At 47.5% G+C, this 13,057-nt stretch overlaps 1 protein-coding gene across 2 annotated transcripts in view; it reads right to left on the reverse strand.

The window, feature by feature from the left end:
• The window catches only part of NTNG2 (netrin G2), a 110,333-nt gene that overhangs the window by 43,098 nt on the left and 54,178 nt on the right, over positions 1-13,057 (reverse strand). For both annotated transcript variants that reach the window (XM_073640673.1, XM_073640674.1), the window contains exon 3: positions 8,791-9,434. In XM_073640673.1, the coding sequence (XP_073496774.1) occupies positions 8,791-9,434 (644 nt within the window). The remainder of the gene's footprint in view (positions 1-8,790; positions 9,435-13,057) is intronic.

Consider the following 13,057-nt stretch of genomic DNA (forward strand, 5'->3'; position numbering starts at 1 on the left):
TAACAGGAGGCGAACACATGCTCCAGGCAGAAAACGAACAGTGGTAAAAAACACAAAATGCTCCATCCCTTGCCAGTGTCCTTTAAGATTACGGTATCTTTGTGCCCAGAACTTCATAGGACAATCACAGATTTACACATCTTCTATCTTCAGGGAGCTCCCCCTAGTGGTGGCTGCAGACAGAATCTTATTATATTTCTCTGTACACAGGGAGCTCCCCCTAGTGGTGGCTGCAGACAGAATCTTATCATACATCTCTGTACACAGGGAGCTCCCCCTAGTGGAGGCTGCAGACAGGATCTTATCATGTATCTCTGTACACAGGGTGCTCCCCCTAGTGGAGGCTGCAGACAGAATCTTATCGTGTATCTCTGTATACAGGGAGCTCCCCATAGTGGTGGCTGCAGACAGAATCTTATCATGTATCTCTGTATACATGGAGCTCCCCCTTGTGGTGGCTGCAGACAGGATCTTATTATATATCTCTGTACACAGGGTGCTCCCCCTAGTGGAGGCTGCAGGCAGAATCTCATGTATGTCTGCATGCAGGGTGCTCCCCCTAGTGGAGGCTGCAGACAGAATCTTATCATGTATCTCTGTATACAGGGAGCTCCTGCTAGTGGTGGCTGCAGACAGAATCTTATCATGTATCAATGTATACAGGGAGCTCCCCCTAGTGGTGACTGCAGACAGAATCTTATCATGTATCTCTGTATACAGGGGGCTCCCCTAGTAGTGGCTGCAGACAGAATCTTATCATAAATATCTACATACAGGGAGCTCCCCCGAGTGGTGGCTGCAGACACAATCTTATCATGTATCTATGTATATCTATGTATACAGGGAGCACCCCTTAGTGGAGGCTGCAGGCAAAATCTCATGTATATCTGCATGCAGGGTGCTCCCCCTAGTGCAGACTGCAGGCAGAATCCCATGTATGTCTGCATGCAGGGAGCTCCCCCTAGTGGTGGCTTCAGACAGGATCTTATCATGTATCTCTGTATACAGGGAGCTCCCCCTAGTGGTGGCTGTAGACAGAATCTTATCATGTATCTCTGTATACAGGGAGCTCCCCCTAGTGGTGACTGCAGACAGAATCTGATCATGTATCTCTGTATACAGGGAGCTCCCCCTAGTGGAGGCTGCAGGCAGAATGTTATCATGTATCTTTGTATACAGGGAGCTCCCCCTAGTGGTGGCTGCAGACAGAATCTTATCATGTATCTTTGTATACAGGGAGTTCCCCCTAGTGGTGACTGCAGACAGAATCGTATCATGTATCTCTGTATACAGGGAGCTCCCCCTAGTGGTGTCTGCAGGCAGAATCTTATCATGTATCTCAGTATACAGGGAGCTCCCCTTAGTGGATGCAGCAGGCAGAATCTCATGTATGTCTGCATGCAGGGAGCTCCCCCTAGTGGTGGCTACAGGAATAATCTTATCATGTATCTCTGTATACAGGGAGCTCCCCCTAGTGGAGGCTGCAGGGAGAATCTCATGTATGTCTGCATGCAGGGAGCTGTACACTGAGGTGACTATAGGAAATGCATGCAAACCTGATAATGTAACACCCTCACACACATATATTTATGTCCCCTTTCCATGGTGTATACAAGTCCCAGCAGCAGGCGGTGGCACATGACATCACTTTGGTGGAGGCCCCAGGAGAGGTGACTCTGACAAGGTGCTCAGTCTCCAGTCCTGCCTGCATAGAGCAGCTCATCTCTACTGAGGATCCTTTGATATATCATCCAGATTATATATTAACGAGGAGTTGGGGAGATGGCGCAGGAATTAGTAATTTTCTCAGTGTTTGATCTGCAATGAGAGGCCCCACAGCTTAGATGTAAATTTTATAAGCTTTACTGGAAGGACGGATTGTGAATTGGTTAAATGCACTGACTAACGTGACATTGAAAGGTCGCCACTGCTGGAGAAGAACTCACCAGGGTAAGAGGATGATGGGGGTAGTGCTCTGATATGAGGATGTAATGATGAGGACTAGTCACATAGAATTACATAGCTGAAGAAGCAGGGTCACCCCACAGCACAGAGTGTTTCAGGAGAGGTGTGTGCTGATCTTTTGGAAGGTTAGAAACTGAAGATTACATAGAGGAAAGGGCAGGGTTCCAGCAGCACAGAGTATGTCAGCAGAGCAGTGTATGGCCCTTATGTTGGTAGTGACCTGCTCACTTATGTCACCGCACAGGCTAATAGAGGAGAATTCCTTGATCCATCAGTCATTTTCCTCTTTCTTGGTACGAGGTGACAGGTGAACATTAATCAGCAGTTTATAGACAAAGCCCTGATTCAACGGAGCACAATCTGCATTTCTGTCCTGTCCACTTGCATAAGGAAACAATGAGGATGTGAATTATTTAATGTCCACGGCCGGCTGCATCCTGCACCTGCCACTTTAATCAGTGAGGTTACTGTAAGACAGGCACATATGTATACACACCCTGCCTGGTGCGGGCACACATGAGCGAGCACAGGCCATGTTCACCATTCGATACACAGAAATGCCTCAGGAGCTTCCATCACTCTCCACATTCATGGACTGGATGCGCAAAGCTGACTCCACCATGTGCATGAAAATGAGCCTTCGAAGGGCATTACATCATGGATCTTCTGGGGTTTTTTAGACGAAGGGTATGAAAGAAATAGTTAAATTACTTTCTTAAGTTTAAAATTGAATTGTGAACATATTCTTGTGGTTGTCATCTGTGTCTCCATGACATCCTTGTTTGTGCAAATGTTGGCTGTATAATTGTATGTAGTACGCTTTCCCTAGTGGTGGCTATAGAACTGTATGTAATGAGCTCCCCCTAGTGGAGGCTTTATAACTGTATGTACTGAGCTCCCCCCTAGTGGTGGCTGTATAACTGTATGTAAAGAGCTACCCCTAGTGGTGGCTTTATAACTGTATGTAATGAGCTCCCTCTAGTGGTGGCTCTATAAATCTGTATGTAGTGAACTCTCCCTAGTGGTGGCTTTATAACTGTATGTAATGAGCTCCCCCTAGTGTTGGCTGTATAACTGCATGCAGGGATGGGATTAAGCCGGTTCTCCCCGTTCCATGGAACCGCTTGTTAAAAGAGCCGTGATCCGGTTCAGTGACCCGGTTCAGTGACCCAGTTGTGTACCGCCAATGGTGGCAGGTCACGCCACTGCTATGGGGCCCGTGAGCCGGGGGCTCCATAGCAGTGGGGAAGGAGGTTACGGCGACGGAGGAGCGGTGCAAATGCAGTAGCCGCTGCTGCAGCTACCACGTGTGCCCACTGCTAAAGGGAAATGAATATTCCCTCTTCTCCACTCCCATGGGCGTGGAGAAGAGGGAATATTCATTCTCTTTAGTAGTGAGCACAGAGGAGCGCTGAGCAGCGGCTCCTGCGGTCAGTGCCCGCTGCTAAAGAGAATGCATATTCACGCTTCTCCACGCCCATAGTGCCGGCATGGAGAAGAGTGAATGTGCCGACAGCAACAGCAGCAGCTCACCTCGGCCTCGGAGAGCGCGCGCTACTCAGATGCTGACATGAGCTGCTGGCAGACAGGACGCAGCAGCGCTGGAGCAGAGGTGAGGAAGGAAGGTGAGTATAAGTGTTTTTATTTTTATGTGTGCAGTGATGGGACCATACTATGGAGGGATGAAGATGCCATACATACCAGGATTGAGGGATGAGGATGCCATGCATACCAGGAATGGGGGATGAGGAAGCCATACATACCAGGATTGGGCGATGACGGGGCCCACACATACCAGGATTGGGGGATGAGAGGGCCCACATATACCAGGATTGGGGGATGAGGAGGCCATACATACCAGGATTGAGGGATGAGGGGGCCCACACATACCAGGATTGGGGAATGAGGAGGCCATACATACCAGGATTGGGGGATGAGGAGGCCATACATACCAGGATTGGGGGATGAGGGGGCCATGCATACCATGATTGGGGGATGATGGGGCTATGCACACCAGGATTGGGGGATGAGGGGTGCCATACATAACAGGATTGGGGGATGAGTGGGGCCATACATACCAGGATTGGGGGATGAGGGTGTCCACACATACCAGTATTAGGGTATGAGGGGGCGATATATACCTGGATTGGGGGGTGAGGGGGCCCACACATACCAGGATTGGGGGATGAGGGGGGCCATATATACCAGGATTGGGGGATGAGGGGACATACATACCAGGATTGGGGGATGAGGGGACATACATACCAGGATTGGGGGATGAGGGGGCCCACACATACCAGGATTGGGGGATGAGGGGGGCCCACACATACCAGGATTGGGGGATGAGGAGGCCATGCACACCAGGATTGGGGGATGAGGGGTGCCATATGTACCAGGATTGGGGGATGAGGAGGCCATACATGCCATGATTGTGGGATGAGGGGGCCATGCACACCAGGATTGGGGGATGAGGAGGCCATACATACCAGGATTGGGGGATGAGGAGGCCATGTATACCAGGATTGGGGGGATGAGGGGGCATGCATACCAGGATTGGGGGATGAGAGGGGCCATACATACCAGGATTGGGGGATGAGGGGGCCATGCATACCAGGATTGGGGGGATGAGGGGGCATGCATACCAGGAAAAGGGGGATGAGGGGTCTATGCGTACCAGGATTGGGGGATGAGGGGTGACATATGTACCAGGATTGGGGGATGAGGAGGCCATACATACCAGGATTGTGGGATGAGGGGGCCATGCACACCAGGATTGGGGGATGAGGGGTGCCATACATACCAGGATTGGGGGATGAGGGGGCCATAGATACCAGGATTGGGGGATGAGGGGGCCATGCACACCAGGATTGGGGGGATGAGGGGGCATGCATACCAGGATTGGGGGATGAGAGGGGCCATACATACCAGGATTGGGGGACAAGGGGGCCATGCATACCAGGATTGGGGGGGATGAGGGGGCATGCATACCAGGAAAAGAGGGAATGAGGGGTCCATGCGTACTAGGATTGGGGGATGAGGGGGCCATACATGCCAGGATGGGAATATTTACCAGTAGTTGCGGCATTTACCACCCTAGGCTTATACTCGAGTCAATAAATTTTCCCAGTTTTTTGTGGTAAAATTAGGTACCTCGGCTTACTGTTTGACTGCGCCCCTACTTGTATATGATTGAGGAAAAGGTGTGTGTAAATGGGGTGGCTTAAAAAGGGTGTGGCTTTAAGAAAATGGGTGTAATTTTCCTACACACAAACACAGAACCTGTTGTTAAAAATTTGAATCCCACCTCTGACTGTATGTAATGAGCTCCCCCTAGTGGTGGCTGTATAACTTTATGTAATGAGCTCCCCCTAGTGGTGGCTGTATAACTGTATGTAATGAGCTCTCCCTAGTGGTGGCTGTATAACTGTATGTAATGAGCTCCCCCTAGTGGTGGCTGTATAACTGTATGTAATGAGCTCCCCCTAGTGGTGGCTGTATAACTGTATGTAAAGAGCACCCCCTAGTGGTGGCTGTATAGGTGTATGTAATGAGCTCCCCCTAGTGGTGGCTGTATAACTGTATGTAATGAGCTCCCTCTAGTGGTGGCTGTATAACTTTATGTAATGAGCTCCCTCTAGTGGTGGCTGTATAACTATGTAATGAGCTCCCCCCAGTGGTGGCTGTATAACTGTATGTAATGAGCTCCCCCTAGTGGTGGCTGTATAACTGTATGTAATGAGCTCCCCCTAGTGGTGGCTGTATAACTGTATGTAATGAGCTCCCCCTAGTGGTGGCTGTATAACTGTATGTAATGAGCTCCCCCTAGTGGTGGCTATATAACTGTATGTAATGAGCTCCCTCTAGTAGTAGCTACAAGCAGCTAATTATACAAGTTATTAAATAGGAAGAGCGGAGGTGTGTGGCACACTTCACAGAAATCTTCGTGGGGCCCGACTTGATTTTAGCTGATTTCCGTGCAGTCCTAATTATAACATAGCTGCCTTATGACTTGTAGTCTATATGGCACTGCTCAGATATAGGGGCATAGGTATAAGGGGTGAAGAGCAAGCAGTAGCATTGTGGCCCTAGAGATAAAAGCGGGCCCCTATTATAAGTATCCTATGAAAGGTTTGGGGCCCATGCTATATATTGTGTGATGGGGCCCAGGAGCCTCTGCTGGGATAAATATCACGTTCTGCTGACAGTCTCCCCCTCCTCCGCGCTCTTCCCCGAGCTGTGCTCGCTTGTGACACTTTGCTCAGTTTAAGTGACTGGATCTAAATATCACCCCATGCCTGATTAACTCCAATTAGACCCTATTAGGGCTGTCGGAGGCAGAGCGAGGGGGGTCCGGGGACAGGGAGCTCCGATCATCTTCTAATGTAGAGGCAGGAGACGATTTCCCTGACAGAAGGAGGATGGGGGTAAGGGTCAGGATGATGATGGACCCCAGGAAGTCATTGATTATAGTGTAACCGGAGAGGGATGGAGTAATGCTGTGCATGTGTCTACCCCTCCTGGCAATTAAAGGGTGCCCCCAGCATTTCATGATGTCACCCCAGCGCCCCCAGGGGGCTTCTAATGTGTTAGTAGTCTCAGCGCTGCGTTAAGCATTTGTCCGCTATCGATCGAGGGCTAACAATAACCTTACTCCAATTTAGCCGTGTGCTGACATTTCTCTATTTTTACTGCCTTTCATTAGTCTTCTGATATTGACGAGTCCTGGACAAAGAGCTGACAATTGGAACGCAGTGCCGAGCAATTTACTTGGGATTATCCTACTGGTTACTGCTGCCCTGGGAGCTGTGCGGACCACTGTGCGTGACCCCCGGAACAGGGAGATGTTCACATGCAACATATGTCTAATGGGCCAGGGATGGGTTGCAGGATAAAATAAATGGGGCAAATGCCCAAGAGGAATATATGGAGAGAGAGAGGGGGTAAATGCCCAGGAGCCACCACCTTGGGTTAATTCACTTTTTCTGCAATATTCCTTGTTTTTCGGGCGCTGTATGGAACCATTATGCTAGAAGACCAATATTGCACAATGGTCTATTGGTAAACTATAAGAACAATCCAGAGTGCTATGAATTTGGGGCCCCTGAGTGCAGAATGTGGTGACTCTGAGTCTCTGTCGTGCCTGCATACAGGTAGCCTGCAAGAAGGGCGCCATTATTTATAATGACCATTGTGCAATTTTCATGTTCCGTCTCTAGCCTAGTCAGATAATATCCAGCCAGAGTCTAATGGACATGGGGGTCCCCACTTTTTGCAGAAAAAGCTTACTCTAAATGTCAGCTTGTGACCTTGGTAATACGGGCACAGCCTGGTGCCATTATCAGGAGAATGCACAATGAGATCAGCCCTTAGCACAGTCTGGGATGGGCACCTCCTGGTTTCCTCTCCTCCATGCAGAGCTGTGATGAGAACATGTGTCCGGATACACCGATGCTTAACTTAGACTTTGCCAACATTGGACCTTTCTGCTAAAAATATCCATAATCTGTAATATTAGCAGCGAGTGCACGGAGTCCTATCCTGCTGCAATCGTAGACACGACCCATGGCCGAGGTCTGTTTTGGGAATTCCTTGGGGGGTTCGGGCTCGTCTTGGGCACAGCAGATGGGATTCTTTTTGCAGCGAATATGCCGGAGATACAACTAGCTCTGCACTTCTCATTACTTAATTAGACGTTTGCCGGCCTTGTGATGGTGCACGGGGTTAGGGGGAAGATCAGAAGGTTCCCTGCACATTAACTATATAAGCACAGTGCACGGAGTGGGGCTTATGTATCACAGCTACTAGCCAAGGGTGGGCTGGGTATTCAGGAGTGCCCGAGAGCCCACTACCACCAGACGTAATATAAAGTGAAGAGGCTGGAAAGATAATGAGCACAAATAGGGCTTTACCTGATTACAAACAGTGCAAATAAATTAAAATCTTGCACTCACCTTAGCAAGTTGCAACCTGCAACTATATGTCAGCATTAACCAGCTGCTGCATAGCCGTGGATCCGACGGATCAAGAGTTGATGCAATATGGAGTAAAAACGTTTTTTACTGCACTGCTGGCTGACCATGTGGAAAAGACACATCAAATCCAAAGGAATCCCAATAAAGGATTTTTTACTTTTTATTTCTTGTCTGTTAAAGATTTAAATCAACGCATTTCAAAGTTTTATCCAACTTCTTCATCAGGATGGGATAGGATAAATCCTTATTCGTTTGATTTGTCTCATCCTATCCTGATGAAGAAGTTGGATAAAACTTTGAAATGCGTTGATTTAAATCTTTAACAGACAAGAAATAAAAAGTAAAAAATCCTCTATTGGGATTTCTTTGGATTTGATGTGCCTTTTCCACATGGTCAGCCAGCAGCGCAGTAAAAAACATTTTTACTCCATATTGCATCAACTACTACCAGAGGCTCATGGCCACATGCACATAGCTGTTTAGTTTGGAGGCAAGTACTAAAGTCTGGGCTAAGTCAGAATGGCTTGTGAGGGTCTCCAGGACCTGGGGCACAATATCTGCCAATCACAACCTCCCCAACCCCCTGGCTGGGCCTTTATAAAGGAAGGGAAAGCAAGAGATACAAGGTGTTAACCCATAATAGCAAGGTTGGGGGTAGTTATGTCTTATACTCTAGTCACATCTAGAGCTGTATTCACAGTTCATTCAGTTGCCCTAAGAAGCAGTAATTGTGCACGGTCTCATTAATGTGACTAGCACCGACATTGTGACACTCAATAATATCAGGAAATAGGCAGAATTATGAATGCAGCTCTGGCTGTGACCGGAGTATCACTCATCTTGGGAGACTCACCTCGCAGACACCTCTATGTTGGAGATGGCATAGAAATACTTTCTCAGGTTATCTCGCTGCACATAGGTCCCACCCAGTGCTGGCCTCAGGAGCCGGAGCCGCAGGTCGGTGAAAGTGAAGAAGTCCTTCAGACCCTTGGCGCTCTCCATCCTTGTGTACAGGTTTTCCATCTTTCTTAAGTCTGAACCAGCAAAGATTGAAAAGCGTTCTCGAACCTCGAAGACCACGTTCTTCTCCTTCTTGGAGCCGGCCCAGCGGGAGTATTCCTCGGTGCACAGCACACGGCTAACGTTGCTGGCTATCAGGTTCACCACCTTCTTGGGTGTCATGCCAAATGCTTCGATACAGTCATCGGCATAGTATTGGTACGGGTGCCAAGTCCTTCCATAGTCCAAAGACTTCTCCAACATCATGGCGGTAGGACGTCCATATTCAAAGGTCACCACCATGTCATCGGTTAACTCTATGGTTTTGTTCCAAGACATGGTTATGTTGGCAACCAGTGGCTCCGGGTATCGTTTCCATGTGACACTTTGCCAGTAAGTGGCCAGACCTTCCTCGTCCTTGTCGACCATGAGACTGGGGGGATGGGCCAAGTCAGGCGTGGAGGCATCGCATTCATCACTGCAAAGGTATGGGTTCTCCTAGAAAGGGTGACAAACAAAGGATTGGTGACTGGTAACTAACACATAGTTCACAGGGCTACATTACATCACATAGCTGACCGCTCCTACAACACAGGCTCAACTGGTCCAGTGTCAAGAGATCTAGACACGGAGGAAGTCCATCTGCAGAAAGTATCCAGTGATGAGAATGCCCAGTCCATGATCTCACAGTCAATGCATTACCATTGGCACCATGGTGGTACAGCCCTGGATCCAAAGGTTCCAACATGGATTATACCATTATCACTATGATATAGCCGCACCATACAGTGCCCATATTACACAACATACATGGAGCATACAATGCCGCAACATATCATCAAACAGTGCTTGCATAATTCCATTATATAGTATCCACATATCACACTCAACTTACCACCACCATACAGTGCCCACATAATGCTACAACATACCACCTCCATAGAGTACCCACATACCGCCAAATGATGATAATAAACACTGTCATACAGCGTTTTCACAATCTACTGCCACTATACAATACACACATACCAAAACACACCGCTACCATATAATGCCCACATAATACTACAACATATCACCTCCATAGAGTACCCACATACCACCAAATGGTGCTAATAAACACTGCCATACAGCACCTCCACAACCTACTGCTACCATACAATACACACATACCACCAAATGGTGCTAATAAAACACTACCATACAGCGCCTACTCAACACTACAACATACCAACACCATACAGTAAACACATACCACAACATACCGCCACCATACAGTACAGACATACCAGAACATGCCACTGTCATACAGATTGCAACACCACAACATACCGCTACCATACAGTACACACATACAAGAACATGCCACCGCCATACAGTACACACATACCACATCATGCCGCCACCATACAGTACACATGCCAGAACACACCACTGCCATACAGTATGCAACACCGCAATATACCACCAGTGCTCACATAATACCAACATATCCCAACATACTACAATATACCACCACCATTCAGTGCCCAAATAACAAAACAATATAAAGCTGCCATATTGTGCCCACATAACACCATGATATTCCCACATTATAAAACATATCACCTCCATACAGGGCACACAGCACAACATACCACCAAGCAGTGCTTATATAAAATGCCATACAGTGCCCACATAACACTGATATTCCCACATAATACAGCATTCCACCATATAGTGCCACACAAACCACAATACACATACAGTACACAATACCACAACAGACTGTCAACTTTGTTTTCTATTGAAATCCATGAGAACCTGAAGTCCATTCTGCACGGTGCAGATAAATGGGTGATATAAAGACCACTATTGCCAGCAGCGATTAAATCAACATCACCCCGTTTTCACAAACCCCCACTAAGAAGACACTTCCCCTTTAAATGCCCGATGCCATCACTTCTGTATAGATTTCCAAAAACACCGACCTGATCCATCGGCAGGATTCTTCTGGATGCTACTTAGCAGAACATTTCCCCTGGTAATGTATAAAGGTCATATAAAAGCTGCGCTGCGTTTGCCGGGATTTCTCGTGGATCCTGAGAGACGAGGTTTAAAGGATCAAGCAAAAACTCCATATAATGATTGTGAAATGATGTGCAATGGGGCGTGAATACTAAGTGATAATGGCGGCGAAGCAAACAAACGCACCGCGCCGCAGACGGAGTATATGGAATATATATATATGGCAATGTTTCGGTTCACAGAACCTTTCTCAAGAATTGAGAACGTTGCCATTTGGGCTCAATAAAGTCCATTTTTTCTAAGAATTAAATCTATTTGGAGTGCTGCCTTAATATATTTTTTCTATTAAGATGCAATTTGGACAGGTTGCTTGGAGGCCTGGCACCCATTGTGAGTATATGTGAAATGGTGCTGTTCCAATATATGTTTTATATATATATATATATATATATATATATATATATATATGTATATATACATACACTCTACAGCTCTTCTCATCCTGGTTCATGAATACAACTCCAGAACTACAGTGGAAACTGACACTAATACAGCTCGCAGCTGAGGGTTTGTTACAATGTATACAGTCCTCTGTGAGCTAGATACAGCAGCATCACAAATCTCCTGTGCTGATAGTTTGCTACAATGTATCGGTCTGGATGGTCTAGAATGGATACAATTGTGACAAGAGCATGATAAGCCTGGATCTGAGTACTCTCGCTGGTCGGCACCATGCTTGACACTTAAAGAGGTTTCCTCACCGGTCCCCTTTCTTCCTACTTGCTGTGGGGTGGTGCGGTCCTGATGATTGACAGTTCGGACCAGTGTCAAAACTGCACCGCTGGTCCGAACTGTGCGCTCTCTGGTGCCACTAGCACAGACAGCTTTACCTCTGGAGCATAAGAGCAGCGCAGGGAACCTGTGGGCAAATTCAGCGATCCGGCGAGCTTCAGATCAGCGCTTACAAACTCCACAGCAAAGGGCTTCTAAGCGCAGCGCCCCTTGTCTAGTAGACAGGCCACCACTGATAGATGGCAGAGGTGTCTGGTAACCTAGGCAACAGGTGCTGTAAACTATAGAATTAAAAATGCCTCCAGAGAAGATTTTGAATTAGGTAAATTGCAAAGCTGCTTGTGTTTATAAGCAGGTTGTAATTGTCCCCTTTTATGATGATGAGAAAACCCCTTTAACTCCGGGGGACACGGCCTAAATTCCCCCTCCACTGCACTCCTGCACTGAGCTGAGGAAAGCGTTCTGCGTGTAAATCGGAGCGTTCTCCATTCACTGACAGGAAGCAGAAATCCTAAACATGGTGAAAAGAAAACACCAATGGCAAAAATGGATCATTCGTGAATATATTTCTATTGCGCCTTTTTGACCACTGGAATAATTTGCACCAAACTGATAAGACTGATCCGTTTTTGTGCACGTATAGAATATTTACACCTGGATAGTTTACAGGTTGCGGAATAACAGATTCTAAGGCACCGAAGCTCCAAAAATGTGCAACTTTGTATACAAGTCGCATTTAATAAAGGAGCCGAACACAAGCCATGAAAACTGCGCCCCTTACTACCCAATAAGTCTCTAAATGATGGAGAAGGCACAGAAAGTAAAGCAACTGGAGAGAAGCCGGACAGGAAGGAAAGCAAGAAAAAAGGTGCAAAAAGGAAGGATGAAATCTCCCCTCCAAGTCTATCAGGCACCCAAACCTTGGCGTTCCTCTTGTAGGATCCTGGGATGACATGACACAGCTGGGGGGCGCCATTCATCGCTCGTATCCTGGGCTCATTACTCTGACTTTGCACTTGTCGTCTGGCAGAACCTCGCTGTCTGCACTTTCTGCCCGGGATGGAGATGCTTTGCTCTACATATTCCACAGCTGCAGAACAGGTGTCAGGACAGCGCAGCAGATCCATCACAGACCCATCCCCCACTGTGCCGCCACATGTCCTGCACTGCATTGTACCCACACTTAAAGGGACCCCATATTATCTGGAACAAACCCGTCCCTTTGTAATAGAAAGCTTGCTCCTATGTCACATAATTCTGCAGCATGCAGTGTAAAGAATGGTGGTTTTCATTGCGGCGGTGATGGCTCCATCCAGGGATCT

Source organism: Phyllobates terribilis, unplaced genomic scaffold, assembly GCF_046119375.1.
Source record: "Phyllobates terribilis strain yellow unplaced genomic scaffold, ASM4611937v1 Scaffold_7__3_contigs__length_470593459, whole genome shotgun sequence".
Taxonomy (NCBI): domain Eukaryota; kingdom Metazoa; phylum Chordata; class Amphibia; order Anura; family Dendrobatidae; genus Phyllobates; species Phyllobates terribilis.